General features: G+C 56.5%; 2 protein-coding genes and 1 long non-coding RNA gene across 13 annotated transcripts in view; 1 reads left to right on the top strand and 2 right to left on the bottom strand.

Annotated features, from left to right (window-relative positions):
• The window catches only part of NEURL1B (neuralized E3 ubiquitin protein ligase 1B), a 117,509-nt gene extending 108,955 nt beyond the window's left edge, over positions 1-8,554 (top strand). For all 5 annotated transcript variants that reach the window (XM_068698255.1, XM_068698254.1, XM_068698252.1 and 2 more), the window contains 3 exons: positions 2,595-3,302; positions 4,122-4,247; positions 4,792-8,554. In XM_068698255.1, the coding sequence (XP_068554356.1) occupies positions 2,595-3,302; positions 4,122-4,247; positions 4,792-5,036 (1,079 nt within the window). In that variant the 3' untranslated portion in view covers positions 5,037-8,554. The remainder of the gene's footprint in view (positions 1-2,594; positions 3,303-4,121; positions 4,248-4,791) is intronic.
• On the bottom strand, positions 9-2,599 carry LOC137864276 (uncharacterized). The gene is made up of 2 exons (XR_011101403.1): positions 2,107-2,599; positions 9-1,817 (listed from the first exon to the last, which is right to left on the bottom strand). It is a non-coding gene; the product is annotated as an uncharacterized lncRNA (long non-coding RNA).
• A 4,018-nt stretch (positions 8,555-12,572) lies between the features above and the next one.
• SH3PXD2B (SH3 and PX domains 2B) overlaps positions 12,573-15,194 on the bottom strand; it is a 70,534-nt gene continuing 67,912 nt past the window's right edge. For all 7 annotated transcript variants that reach the window (XM_068698247.1, XM_068698248.1, XM_068698249.1 and 4 more), the window contains one exon: positions 12,573-14,682. In XM_068698247.1, the coding sequence (XP_068554348.1) occupies positions 13,252-14,682 (1,431 nt within the window). In that variant the 3' untranslated portion in view covers positions 12,573-13,251. The remainder of the gene's footprint in view (positions 14,683-15,194) is intronic.

Here is a 15,194-nt window from a genome sequence, read left to right on the forward strand (position 1 = left end):
ACAACTAATTTTGTTTTTTTTTTCATCAAATTAATCATTTCTCTTTTGGCAGCAGTGAGGATCCAGAAAGCAATACGGTTCAGGGATGTCAGTGAAGGGAAGCGCTGAGGCTGTGCATTGTATCAGCTGAGTGATGGGCTACTTGGAAATCTCTACGTGTAACTTTCTCCAGCTTTTACTTAGCTGGCTGTGCTGCTATGGCATGGAAAAACGTGGTGCTGCTTGCCAGCAGGGTCCCAGGGATTGAAGAGACAAAGACAAGCAGCTCTGCTTCCCTTTTCTTTCCCAGCTACTGCCAGTCCACTGGAAAATTACGACCCATTCCCCATCCGTGTCCTGGCACCCTTCCCCAGCCCCCCTCTGAGCTCTCGGCCTTGGTGGCCACCTAATTTGGCAGTTCAGCAAGCTGTGTTTGCAGACGTAACCTGACTTATTCACTTATCCTTCCCTTCTGCACGGGCATCACTGCACGCCTGCAAAGCACCGGCAGCAGCCCAGGATGAGGAGAGATCAAAAAATACAGTGCAAAAGAGAGTTCAAGACCCTGGGCACTGCACGGCACATCTCCCCTTAGCCCTAAGCAGATCCCTGCAATCAGGGGGTGCCTGCCTGCACCTTACAAGGCACCGTCCCTGCAGAAGGCTGCAAGAGAGGCTGAATTAATGAGCTGAGTGCCGTGGAAGCACTTTCCCTCTGTGACTTTTACAGCAAACACGTTCAAGGCTAGATGGAGTGTTTTGAACCGGTCGATACCAGGGGGAATCCTTTTATAATACAAGTGCTGCCCTTTCCTGGGGGCTCCTAGGAGCTGATTTAGTGTTAGCAGGCAAGCTCGAGGGGCTGCTCCCTCCACCCTCACACCGAGCAGGCACCATGAAACGGGCTGGTGGGCAGGCAGCCCTGCCACGCATTCCTCAGAGCAGTACCAATTATTTTGCAGCTGAGAACGCTCCACATAAACAGCACTTTGACCTGCCTGCTCTGCCTCAAATGCGTAATTAAACCTTACCAGTAGCTTATCCTGTAATTGCAGCCGTGACGTGCTCCAGCCTCTGGTGCTCATCACAGAGGCGAGGGAGCGTTTGCTGCATTGACCAAGTGCAGCTGCTTCGCCAGAGCAGCCCTTCTTCCTCAGCACATTAGTTAGGAAAACAAAATGCTGCTTATTTCTGCCCTCACGCCTCCCTGCAGCCCTGCCTGCGGCGGCCAAGAGCTCAGCGAAAGCCTGTGCCTGAGGGCTGCTGTACTCTGCCTTGTTTCGGGGCAAAGTACCAAGCCCCACAAGCTGCCCCGGGCATCAGGGCGATGCTCAGCCCCCCGGGGCATCAGTGGATGCAGCCTACAGATGTGGTGATGCCTTAGGAGACGTGTTTGTCTCTCAAACTCCTCCCAAAATTTTGCAAGTTGAGAAAGCTGTGATATACAGACTGAATGCAGATGCACAAAATGCATCTTTCAGCATCACACAGCTCAGATGTGGCTTACTCCTCCTCTGGGGGCGCATTTCTCGCCACATGCCCTTGCCACCAGGACTGCTCTGGCAGCCTCCCCTGCACAGGCTCCTGATCTTAGGCAGCCCTTCCTTCACTGCTGCTGGATGCATTTGGGGGTTACCTCCTTTGGTAAAACCCCGGTGATTTTCTCCTCCGAGTAGCTGGCAGTGTTGGTGCTGGGATGCTTCACACCTCCCCGTCTTTGGGAAGATGAGGTGAGGAGTCTGCTTTGCTCCAACACTCAGACTTCCACTGGTTCTGGCTTTGCTTCTCTGGTTGTTGCCTTCCCTCTGGAGTGAAATGTCCAAGGCACCCCAGGCAGTCCTGGAGAAGGAAAGGCACCACTGAACCTCCCCACATCCTGAAATCCTGGCATGGCCAAGGTGAAAATATGGGAAGTGAGTTAAGAGTCAGAATCCTGACTTTCCCTTTGCAGTGAAAGGGGAAAATAACTCTCTTACTGTAAAAAAAAAAAAAAAAAAATCATCTTTCTAACACCTGCAGCATTGAGGTTTTGTGACAAATTCTCAATCCAAAATCGCTGCAGTGGTGTGAACACCCCTGAGATCCAAGGCTTGAAATCTTGTCGTAAAACAGCCTCTCCTGGGCTCACCTGTGTCTGGACATGTCACAGTTTAAGGCAGCGATGAGTGTGAGAGGAATACAAAGCCATGCTTGTGCTCCTTCACCCAGCGCCGTGGCAGCTTGGGCTCGCACAGGACCTTTGGACGTGGGCACAGGGAGACGTTTCCTCCTGAAGAGAGCAGCTGAGAGCAGTCAGAGCCCTGCGCTCAGAAATCTGCAGAACCAGGCTGGTTTTTTACAGCTTCGCCCAGTTCAGCAGAGCAATTTGCTCGCAGGTGGTGTGGGTATTTCACAACTCTTGTTTCTCCTCAGCTGGTGCCGAGCTGCAGCCGTTCCCCTGCCTGCCCCTCGTGGGATTCTCCAGCCCCGTGTTCGTTCGTGGCTGACCTCCGTCCGATTTTTCTGTTAGAGGAGCAGAATCCAGATAATCCCTAGGCTGAAATAATAACAGTAGAGGTGAGAGTAGCCCGTTGTGCCCTGTCTCTAACGCCCCGTGTCGCTGGCTTTGCCTCGCAGATAGCATGTTTGCGGAGACCATGACCAGCGCCCGCCTCAGCACCGCCCGTCTCAGCACCTGCCTTCCGCAGAGCAGCCACGACTCCGCCAACTTCAACAACAACGAGCTGGAGAACAACCAGGTGGTGGCCAAAATCGCAAACCTGAACCTGGGCCGCGTGCCGGGGCTCGCCACCGACAACCACCTCATCCCCTGCTGCCCAAACCGGCGGCAGCGCGCCCCGGGGGTCCCGGCCTTCCTGGACACGGACCTGCGGTTCCACCCCACCCGCGGCCCTGACATCACCTTTTCTCAGGACCGGATGGTTGCGTGCACCAACTGGCAGGAAAGCAATAGGACCTTGGTGTTTTCTGACCGGCCCTTGCACATCGGCGAAAGCCTCTTTGTGGAAGTGGGACACCTCGGGTTGCCCTACTACGGGGCCCTCTCGTTTGGCATCACTTCTTGTGATCCCAGTACTTTACGGACAAACGAGCTCCCGGCAGACCCGGACTTTCTCCTGGACCGCAAGGAGTACTGGGTGGTGTACCGGGCCTTCCCTGTCCTCAACAGCGGCGACATCCTCAGCTTCATGGTCCTGCCGAATGGAGAGGTGCACCACGGCGTGAACGGAGCCAGCCGGGGAATGCTCATGTGCGTGGACACCTCGCAGTCTCTCTGGGTGTTTTTTACCATCCATGGTGTAATCAACCAGCTCAAAATATTGGGTAAGTGCCTTATTGAAAGGAAGAATAACGGGGAGCACCTGGCTGGCGACGTGTCCTGGGGCAGAATTGGGGCAGTGGGCTGCCTGTAGCAGAGCTGCTTGCCAGAACGAGGTGGTCACTGATGTGAGTAAGCAGCTCCTGACCCGACCTTGTGCTGGCAAACAGGAGTGAGCGAGACGTGGTAGGTGTCACACAGATGTACGCAGCCTTTGTAAGGCCACCAGAAAGGGCTGATGATAGCTGAGCGATAGCATAAGTGGCAGGTAAGGAGGCAGGGACAGCTGTGTGTGGGGCTGCCTGGTTTATAAAGAAGTTGTGTGTAGGAAACATTCTTTATAAACCCACGATTCCAGTCAACAGGCACTAAACTCCTGCCTCATTAAGAGCAATGTTTTTTTTTGAGGGCAGCTCTGGTTTCAGTACATGTTGCTGACGGACAGCAAGCTCTCCAGGTGCTGCCACAGCTCTGGGATCAGAGCTCACTGTTGAAACTCTGCCCCAAAACTGAGACAGCGGCAGCCTGAGGCTGCTGTGCTGCAGGGAGCAGGGCTGCGGGGAGGCCACTTGCACCCCACACTGTGGCTGTCAGAAGCTGCTCACCAGGCTGAAATACCAACAGGAACCATATGGAGGCACAGCAGGGTCCAGGAGGCAGTGACCCCAGAGGTCCCAGCTAAATCTGTGCCCCTGCCAGGGCTGAGGGGCAGCACCTGGCTCAGCAGCTCCCTGCGGGGTGGGAACAGCTCACCACGAGGGCTCAGCAGAGGAGGCCGTGCGTCTGTCCGCCCGCTCGGGCTGAGCTCTCTCCTGTGCTTGCAGGCACTGTGCAGTCCAGCCCAGTGACCGTCTCGCCCTCAGGGTCCCCCGGCGGCTCGCAGTACGACAGCGACTCGGACATGGCCTTCAGCGTCAACAGGTCGTCCTCTGCCTCCGAGTCTTCGCTCGGTAAGGAGAGCAGCACACAGAGGCTTTAACACCGGCTGCTGAGGGTGCTGGGGCTGTGTGAGATAGCAGGGAAAGCCTGGGGGGAGATGCTACCCCTACTGCGAGGCCAACAGAAATAGTAGGAAGGCAAAGCAAACCGCTGGGAAGTTTTGCACAGCCTGAAGGAGAGCCCTGGGTTACTTCCCACTTGGTCAGCCTAATGGGGGATGTTGCAAGGGGGCTGCTGAGCTGGCAGGGGGGTGCAGTGCCTGGTCTGGGGGTGTGACACGACCTGGGCTGCTGCTCCCTGCACTGCTGGGTACCCCCATAAATGCTCATGTGTAGTTGTTTGGCCTCAGGCAGGCAGCTGAGAGCTCCCTGGTGGCTGAGAGCTCCTCCTGAAAGGGAGGGCATGCTCTGCACAGACAGTACGCCGGGTCTTTTTTTGGCCAAATAATACAACTAAGGAAGGGTGGGCCTTAAAAAAATTGACGTGAGGGTGTTGTAGGCGGGCTCGCCCCATCCTCCTGACTGACCGACCTCGTTTGTCTCCCCTCCTTCGCAGTGACTGCTCCCAGCTCCCCCCTGAGCCCCCCCATCTCTCCCGTCTTCCCCCCTCCGGAGCCATCAAGCAGCAAGAACGGGGAATGCACCGTCTGCTTTGACAGCGAGGTGGACACGGTGATCTACACCTGCGGACACATGTGCCTCTGCAACACCTGCGGTCTTAAGCTGAAGAAGCAGCTCAACGCCTGCTGCCCGATCTGCCGCCGGGTCATCAAAGATGTTATTAAAATCTACCGCCCTTAGCGCCCGGCTCGGGCTGTAGGAAGGGAGAGCGCCGCTAGCAGTAACCATGCCTTTCCGTCCCTGCTTATGGGTTATCGTGCTGGTCAGTCGTTATCAAGTGGCTCGTTATCTGTGTTTCCTTATTTGACTGGTAGGGCACAATTCAGGGATAAAATTGAGCTGAGGATCACATGGGGCCCAAAGCCAAGGCTGCCGTGCCGGCCGGGCTGCGTGCCCGCGGGTGAATTGGGTGAATTGTGTTAGGGACCTGACCCGGCTGCCAGTGGGAAACTCCCCGTGCAAAGGCTTTTTTTTCCCTCGGAGGATGAGGCTCGTGGTGGTGTGGCCGGGACGGGGACGTTGCCATTTGTTCGGTGCTGGGTGCCACCGGATTTCCCAGCCCCAAAACCCAAACAGCCCTGGGGTGCCTGCGCTGCGGTGGAACAAAATTAGAACAAGGCCCAGTGGGAGAGCTCCAAGTGGACAAAACTGATCTGAAAATGTAATATCCATCCATTTAAGGCGAGCTAGCTAAGGCCCAAATAGTAGCACAGCCAGATTCTCACTCGTTTGGGTTTTGAGCAGAATTCTGGGGCACGTGGAGAAGCTGGTTTGGAGTCAGACAAAGCAGCTTTTGCTTTTTGTGGCAGAGCAGGGACTTTTGGACAGGGAGGCTGGGACCTGGGGAGCATCTGTGGGGTAGCAGCGAGGTGCACAAGCCCAGCGAGAGCCCCAGACAGCCCGAGCTGCTGCAGCAGCAGTGACGGGCAGCAGCAGTGGGCAGCTCACACACCGGCCCCATGTCTGATGCAGCCATAAATGTTAGGCTGGTGTTTGGATGAGAGGGCTGTAATCCCACGTTAGGAAAAGCGATGGGCTGCCATCGGCCAAACCGAGTTTTTATCACAAGCAGGCACATCTGCCTGCATTCTGCTCTGCTTCTGGTGCAGGGAGGTGACATCTCACGGGGCCCTGCCCTGCTCATGTCCCTCACCCTGCCCCTGCCACCAGCGCAGGGCTCAGCCTCCCTCCCTGCCCACCACCAGGACTTTTTGGAGCCTGTGGTGAGAAATCCACGTCTGCCTCAGTCCCCGCGGGCTCACCTTTTCTTTCTGGGGACTGCAGATGTGCTGGCTTCACCTTCTGCATTTCTCCTGCCTCTCCAGGTTTCCCAGCATAGCTCCCACTGCCCGGACACTGGGTCCCAAGGGAGGCTTCAGCCATAGACAAGAGCTTGTCGAGATGACCAGGGATGAAACCTGCTTTTACATGGGAGAAGGAAAGAAAAAGGCTCTGAGGCTGTTATTAGATGTTGGCACTTAAACGGTAGATGGATTTCAGCTGTGCTGTTAGACAGCCACAAGCAGCAGCAACCCAGAGGAGCTGGGTAGGGTACGAGCAGGCAGCAGCGGGGCCTTGGTGTCCTCCTCCTTGATGCTCCAGCAGGAGCTTCCCTCCGTCCTCGGCCCCCTTGCAGGCCTCCCCTCTGGCCCTTCACCCCGAGCACACCCCAAGCCTGGTCCAGCTTGGCAAAGAGGTGAAGGGCACGATTAGAGAGGGGCTGATGGCATTCTCGCTCCGTGACCGTGTGCCACCAAGCAAGAAACCCACACCCAGACACACCCCGGGGCTGCTGGGTGCACAGGGGCGTCCTGCTCCTGCCTGCCCCTTCTTGCTGTGGGTGCACCGCCGGCTGTCCTGCGCTGCTGGTGGTGCCAGGCTGCGTGGCTGCTCTCGGTCCCTGGCCCAGAGCCTCTCTTACCTCATGGGAAGCACACCCAGGGGAGCAGATAACCCGTCCCACGTCGAGCCGCAGCTGCTCGGAGGCTGGCCCAACGTGCCAGCTCGCAGGGCACGGAGAAAACTATTTTCCTTTTTTTTAAACTTGAAGAGCTAATTAGCATTTCCATTAAGTGTATAAATGAGAGGCTACTTTATAGAGTGAGAGCTCTCAGACACTGCCCTGCTGCATCAGCACGAGAGCCTGCTGGCTTTGCAGAGCCCTTTTTGGAAACGCGGCTCAGCGCCGGCCACGCAGCATCAGCGCGTGCTGAGCCCTGGCAGAGCCATCGGCGCAGCAACCGCTGCACGTTCGCCTTTGCAAAATGCAGTGGTGAGTTTTCCAGCTTTCTGTCTTGCAGTTTTCCAGCAGCTGAAGCCTTGTGCCGAGCTTGATGCTGCCCGGCGTGGTCCTGCCCAGCCTCCGGTTGTAGATCAGGGCCCAGCCGTGGTCACTGGGCACAACGCCGGGTGCCGCGGTGGCAAATACGTGACTGCAGGGTGAATCCTGGCCAGGTGGGTTCGGCTGTGCCTGGCTGTGAGCGGGCTGCGGTGGGCAGTTTGGCCTGTCGAGGCGTTCAGGGAAAGCTGTCTGACTTCACAGTGAGCGACACTGGCTTGGAGCAAGCTGGGCTAACAAATGCCAGCCAGACCCCATGCCGCAGTCCCTGTTTCGGGGTGCCCTGTGCCATTCAGTGCCAGCTCCCAGCCACCTGCGCCGCCTAAAGTGCAGAGCCCGCTCGCTTGGCCGACCCCTCAGGTCCCCAACAAGCAGGGCTGGCTGCACGCCTGGCTTTTTTCTCGGTGTAGCTCTTTTCTTTCAAGCTAGCACGGAGAAGCAGTGAAAGCACTCGCTCCAAGCTGGCAGCCGAGCTGATCAGGTCGCACAGGTTTACTTTGCGCTGTAGCAGCTGCGAGGGATTTCAGGGCATGGCACCCAGCAGGGCCAGCAAGGGAGCGAGCTCGCTGCGGGTGAGGATCCTCGCCGGGGTGCTGAGCGTGGCTGAGCAGCGGTGGCCGAGGCGCCCTGCCTGCCTGAGGGCGACAGGGATGTTCCAAAATGGGCGCAGAGGCCTCTTAAAAATGATTTCCAGGAAAAGGTAGCCTCTTACAGATTTAACCGTTCGTACTCGTATTGCTATTTTTTTTAACCAGTCCGATGAGATATGATTTGTACAGAAGATCTGTTTGTGCCTTATAAGGGTGTCTGTGCACTTTTTATCCTTTCTAAAGCGACTTTTAAAAGAAAAAAAAAGAAAAATGGGGAGAAAATATCACAGATCAATGGTAGTTTTATAGATTTTTTTGTGTGTGTTCATCAAGAATCCTGCTTTATATATATATATAAACGTATATATATAAATTTAGGAGTGAAAAAAGTGTTTATTCCTATGGATTCCCACCCGCTCCCATTTGTTTAAAAAAAAAAAAAAGAAGAGAGAAAGCAAAAGCGGAGTAAGGGGAGCCCTTTGACCTTGCCCCTTTCCAAGCCAGTTACTCTCTTGGTGTTACCTTCACGAGTCCATGCTGTGACCTGGACATCACGGCGAAGCTGAAGCCTCTGCGTCAGGCTTGCCGAGCAAATCATCGGGGGACCGGGGTGGGGGTGGGTCGCACGAGGGAGGGAGCTGCACTTCTACATGTCAGTACTCTATAGCGTTGTGTTCAGTGCTGTGTGTGTTTTATTTTTGTCCATTTACCTGTTTTACATTAATATAATTTTACTTGTTTATGAAACAAATAAAATTTTGGCTTGTAAAGAGGGCTCCTTGATGCTTAAAAGTGACCAGAAGGCTGAGCAAAAGCTTTTCCTCCAAAGTGGGCTAAGCTGGAGGCTCGGGGATGCTGCCCACCCCCTGCCCCTGCAGGCAGCCCTGCTCCAGGACATTTAAATACCTTGCAGGAGCTTTGCTTTGCTCCACAGAGGTCACTGCACAGCGGCTGCTCCGTCCCTTGAAGGCTCATTTAACCTTGCAAGTCCTTGAAAACTTGGCAGCCCCTACAGTAAAAAGCAAGGTGCATTTTTGGGGCTCTCGAGGTAGGAAGGGGCACCTGCTCCGGCCACTTGAAGCTCTGTTCAGGGAGGGGGCCATGTATCGGGGCAGGAGGGCTGCTGGACTCATCATTTTTTTTTATCCCATCTCCCAGAGCTGCCTGGCTCTTTATTTAACAAGCCGAGGTCAACGGCAGGCTGTGCTGTAAACTGTTTATATTCTGAACTGTGGCCGGTTGAAGCCAGACACCAGTCAAGTCACCTCAGATGCGGTTTGAAGCGGAGGAGAAGAATTCATTCATAACTCTGCCCTGGCAGGAGCGCAGCCACGCTGACGTGTTTGCGCTAAGCCCCACGCAAGCAGCAGGTGGTGAAGGAGCCCGACAAGGGCTATTTATGGCCAAACGCCCGGCTATGGGCTGTGTGGCCCAGCTGTACCCAGCGGGCTGATGCTCCCGAGCTGCCACCAGCCTCACGCTGCAGGGTTCAGGCAGCACTTGGCATCGGAGCAATGCACCCCTGGGGCGAGTTTGCAGGACCACTGCCTGCTCCCATCACCTGCACCCGCAGCCACCAGCCTGGGCACGGTGACACACGTCCCATGTGCCACAGACCAGCTCTGGTTAGGGCTCTGCCTCGTGGGGAGCCACAGCAGCACTGAGCATTGGGACGCATCCAGCCCCGCACGGTGCCAGGAGCGGCGAGCCCCGGCAGGGTGGGAGCAGCGCAGCACCGCTCCCTGCCCCTCGGGCTGGGGACAGGCCCCGTGCACGGTGCTGCAACACCTCAGGTTATGGCACCGACCCCGAATTTCTCCTCCATTCATTCCTGCTGCATGGTGGCTCCGTGCAGCAAGCGGGCTTCAGGCTGTCGGGGTGCCAGCCACAAAGTGTGGGCTCCCAGCGCAGGGCACGTGCTGCAGGCAGGTGAGCAAACAGCAGCTGGAGAGATCGGCCCTGGTGCTGCAGGTAATTCAGCAGGCACGGGGCCATCGCCTGCTGCCTGCACAGCCCTGCCCGAGCTCCTTGCAGCCCTGCGCAGGATGGGGACCTGGGGCACAGCAGCGAGGGGGGAGCTGGGTTATTTCCGACCAGGGCCTGTAAGACCAAAATCCATCCTCAGGTCTCCTTCCTGTCACCGCCTGCGACAAGCAGCAGCTCTTTGTGTGTGCTGTGTCCCCCCTGAGCAGCCCCCTGCCCTGTTATCCAGCCACATTTCACACCTCCAGGACGCTTTGCCCAGGTCCCTGCGTGGAGCTGCCACCGCCTGGACAGGGAGCAGCTCAGCCCAGACACACGCCAGCCAGGGGTTCACAAGGTGCTTGAAACCAGTCAAGCCATTTCTTTTATTTCTTAAAAAAAAACAACAGACGAAAAATTAAAAAAAAAAAACAAACACAAACCACAAAAAAAAAAAAATCAAAAACAAAACCCCCAACCCCCCCCCCAACGAATTAAAAATAAAAACCAGAACGCAACCCCTACTGGTGAAAGTACAGATACGGCATTTACACGGCTACATCTATCTTCCGCTGCCACCCCCGCCCGCCCACAGCAATGTCGATTTCTACGCGCTTACACAACACAGCGAGACACAGACAAACAGAACGGCTTCGGGAGCATGTGAGGTGGCACAGGGGGCCCCCAACCCTCCTCTGCCCCCCGCCGTGGTGATGCCCCCGCCTCGGGCTGTGCTGGTGCTGGGCGAGGAGGAAGCTCGGGCTCGGACCACGGCGGTGCTCAGGGTCCCAAGCATCCCAGGCCACCCTCCTCCTCCTCCTCCTCACGAGGTAGTCAGGAGAAGGCGAGGAGATGTGGTCTGCGTGGCCACCAAGCACGTGTCCCCCGCTGGGGTGTGGGTTTTCCAGTCCCTTTGCAGACGGGGGGGCAGAAGGAGGGGTAAGGCTCCCGGTGTCGGCACCCTGTGCGGGTGAGTGACCATGCTGGCACGCACCCTGCCTCCTGGGAAGCTCTTTGGGAACAAGGGACCGACGCTGCCACGCGCCCGCTGAGCCAAATACAGTACTTGTGTCAGCAAAATGAAGCGCTACCAGTTCTGAGGCTCGGTCTGGGAGGAAAGCAGAAATAGCCCTCATTTAGCACGGAAGCAACAGAAAGAGCATTGTTCCCTACGAGGAAAAGTGGGATCAGTGAGGTCTGTGAGGCAGAGAAAGGAGAGAGCCTTCCGAGCCTAAAAGGACATTCAGCACCGAGAGCGAGGATGCAGCGCCATGGGAAACGGGCACCCCGCCACCCCCTGCGTGACTGCCAGCAGCCAGGGCGGGTGGGGGGACACAGCTCCTCCTGCCCCCTCCCCAGGCACGGTGGGGCTGCACCTGGCTGCTGGGCAGCGCTGCCCTAACTGGCCTGTCCCCCGTCCATTTCCACAGCAGGAGAGTTTTCATGGAGCAAGGGATGTGCGGAGACAAGGCAGCGTTGTTCCCTGCAGCTCTCCCAGGAGCACATCAACACCTCTCGATGTGCCACGCACGCAGCTGGGTTACTGGGTTGGGTTGCAGCTGTATTGCTTATTGCCAGCTCAGGTGAGTCAGCCCGATCAGAGGCTGATGTGTGATCAGAGAAACCTGGGGGTGGCAGGGAGAGGAACCAGCCAGAGATCGGGGTGCATGAGTTCCCAGGGCTGAAAACAAACCTCGGGGCTTCTGGATGGACTAGGATGGCTTCTCTGTCTATAAAACAGGGCTGGGACAAACTGCCCACCCCATCACCTTTCCAAATGACCCTGCCCTGAGGCACCACCACGTTTGTTCTGTATGTACACAGAGCTATCTTTAAGTCCACGTTTCCAGCACAGAAAGTGTGGGACAAGGGAAGGCAGCAAGTGCTCAAGGGAGTGGATAACGCTCCTCCAGCACGTAGAGTGCCCTCAGTTCTGCTGGCCTCAAATTAGAGGGAAAACTCTAATTGTTTTCAGCAGCACAACAACGTAGCCGCAGAACTGCATCTGCAGCACTTACACTTGTAATTAGAATGGAAAGGGCAAATGGGCTTGGTCAGCCGCAAACCCACAGAAGTGCCGGGCACGAAGCTCTTCCAGAGAGAAACGCGGCCCTCGATCTGCGAGCAGCCACGTACGGACAGGAGGAAAGCAGCACAAGGGAGCAATAGGTGAGCAGACCCCATCCATCCTCCCGCTGGGATGAACATCACTGCTAGCAACATCAGACCTGGTAGGCAGGATGGTCAGCGGGGAAAAAAAAAAACCCAGCTCTATCTGACCTGAAGCCCCCAAGGCTGACCAACACACAGGGGGAACTGAAAGAATCCGGGGTGCGGGGTGACAGAAAGCTGGGGTGGCAAACAAGGCAGGGAGCAACCTGAGCACCAGACACGCCTCACAACTGGTTGCGATGAGGAGCTGAACTCCCACATTCTGGATTGCACTTGATAATATCAGCACCTACTGAGGGACCCACCTGCTGGCTGCTGCCCGCCAGCCCCGGGAAGCTCGGTGGGTCGCGGGACCAGGCAGGCCCCTATCAGTCCGACGGGCAGCGCAGTCTGTGGTGGAAGGAAAGCAAAGCATCCTCTTGCCAGGGCTTCTGGGGTCATTCCGGTCCTCTGTGTGTTGCATAGTATTCTTCAGCTACCGAAGCAAAACACCTCTTGTTGGGTTGTAATACTGCAAGGTACGGTCTGCACAGTGCCCTGGCTCAGCAGAGAGGACCTGTTCTGTGTGTGCGCTTGTGTGCATTTTTTTTTTCTTATTTTTTTTTCTATTTTTTTCCCACCAGAAGGATGTTTAAGTTAACACTTGTCGTTGCAGAGTGGGGAAGGACCATGGGACTGTCCCATGACGTGTGCAGGGAAAAGCAGGGCAGAGCGTGGAGTGCAGCACCTGGCTCCCGGAGTGCAGTCGTGGGTGCACAGCACGCAGAGCTACAGGGACCCTGTTCTGAGCAATCGTCCCGCTTTTTTGCCACATCTCCTATGACCCTGCTACACATTTGGACTAAGCAATGCGACGTACAACATTCAACCGTGACCCTGAGCCTCAGGGGAAACCAAATCCCTCCATGAGGCCAGATTTCCTTCACTGGTACCAGGGCCAAGCTGCATTTCTCCCCCTGGCTGCTGCCGCCTCTTGATTTTCTGGGACAGATGGCAAAAACCACCTATCGAGGTCAACTTCCCCAGCATGGAGAACCATGGAGAACCATGCTGGGGCCCAGACACCACAAAGTGTGGCCAGGGCAGCCCGTGGCAGCCAGCCAAGGCAGAGCAGGAGCTCGGTGGGATGCGATGGGAGCAGGAGGCTGGGCTGCAAGGGGCGAGCGCGCTGCCTCCGAAGGGCACCAGCTGGAATGTGTGGTATCTCAATTATTATTATTTATCTTTTTTTTTTTTTTTAAAGCCAGCCTTGTGGAAAACTATAAATTAATAGGCTAATTAAATACTCAGGTGGGAGAACGGGGAACCTCCGACCACGTAAACAGAGGACAGACTATGGCTTCTTCCGCAGGTAGTTGGAAGGGATCCAGCCCTCCCAGCAAGGGCCCCCAGTCAGCACCTTGCAGAACCACCAGCCGCTGCTGTTCTTCTCGCGCACTTCAAACAACGTCCCTTCTCTAAAGCTGTTGGTCTCCTCGTCGCCTTCAAAATCTGCGACGGCCACGTAGAGAGCTTCCTTGGAGATGTCCGGGTTGGAGAAAGGGGCTGACGTCCTCTCCTTGCCTTCCCCTCTCTCCACCGGCTTGGATATTACCTTTGGGCCTAAGCCGCTTTTCGCTTTGGCTTCGTCTTGGATCGCAGCGGACAGGAAGGGTTTGGCTTTGGGAGGAACCAGCATGGGTCTGCCCGGCAGCGGGGAAGCCCTGGCCTCGGGTGCGGGGCCAGCAGCAGGACACGCTGTTTTTTTGGGTGGCGGTGGCCTTCGGGGCGGCACAACCGGGCGCTGTGGCGCGGGCTCCCGGGCAGCTGGGACGACGGCTGGGCCCGGGGGAGATTTGGGCAGGGGTTTGCTCTCCACGCTCAGTCGCTCCTGAAACCTTCCAGAAGCCTCTGGGGCGACCGTGGTGTTACTGCAGGAGCTTTCGCTGGCGGCGTTGTCCAGCTCGGGGGGTTTCTCAGGGCATTTTGCAGGCCTCAGCTTGCTCCGCAGGCTGCAGATGTCCAGTTTGTCATCAGCTGGAGGGGGGTCAGTCCGGGGGGCTGCAGCGGGTTTGGGCCTGATCTGAGGTCTTGACTTCAAGAAGGGGTTCTGGGTGATTGGCTCAGGCTTGTCCTCCACGGGCTCAGGTTTTGGCTTGGTTGGCTTGACAATGGGCCGGAGGTTGGGCTTCTTCACCTCCTTGGCCGACACCTTGTGTCCACATTCCAGCCCCATTTCGTTTTTCAGCTGGAAGAGTTTGCCTTTCTCTGATTTCAGCTCGGGCTTCTTGCTGTCTTTTGGGGCTACTGACTGCTTTGGTGGGATCATGGGCAAAATCATGCCTGGGGGCTTGGGGGGAGGCCTCTGCCTCTCCAGCAACTCGCCTTCCGACTTAATGATGGACTCCTTCCTGGGCGGCAGGCTGGGCTTCTCCTCCACCTCACGGTCCGAGATCTCCTCATACCCACAGGCGAAGGCAAGGTCGCTGCTCTCAGCAGCCTCCTTCCCCTTCCAGTCCTTGGCCCACTTCATACCGCAGTCCATGCCGTTGGGGGGAGCCTCGGGCAGAGGTCTGCACGGCCCCGTGGCTTCCTCGCCGGCGGTGCTTTCTGCTGCGGCATCGCCCAGCCGGAGCTGGGCCATCTCGTTGGGCAGAGGAGCCAGGAAGTTCGGCCTGGACGCGTTGCTGGTTTTCTTGTACTTGTCAATAAACGTAGCGGGGGCCCAGCCTTCCTTCTCCTCAATCTGAATGTACCACCAGCCACTCAGGTTCTTCTCAATGACCTGCGGGAGGAAAGGAAAGCTCAGACACACACTCAGCAGCCCCCTCTGCACAAAAGGGGATGTTCAGTATCTCCAAAAGGGATGCTCAGTATCTCTGAAATAACATCAGGGTGGCACGTGGCTTCCAGGCTCCTGCCTCCCCAACCTGATATCCAAATGCTGTATAATCACAAGGAAAACCAGCACAAATGATTTTTACAAGTGGGTGTTCAGCTCAGCACAAAAAGCACAGAACCAGTATCCAGCTGGGAGGGAATCCTACTGAGGGGACCTGAACTTCATCAGCTGTGAGCAAGGAGTGACATAGCCACGACGAGGATGCTGCAGAAGACAAGAGCAGGACGCCAGGTACTGGCAGTGGCCACTGAGTGGCACTGTTGGAGTGATTAACCAGCAGCATCACTGCGCTGATCAGCAGCCATCCGGCCCTTATACACTCCAGAAGTAGGACTGGGACGAGCAGACTGGGGCAGCCATGGAGGAAAAATCCTCTTAAATAGGCACAGTGTACA

Source organism: Anas acuta, chromosome 14 (assembly GCF_963932015.1).
Source record: "Anas acuta chromosome 14, bAnaAcu1.1, whole genome shotgun sequence".
Taxonomy (NCBI): domain Eukaryota; kingdom Metazoa; phylum Chordata; class Aves; order Anseriformes; family Anatidae; genus Anas; species Anas acuta.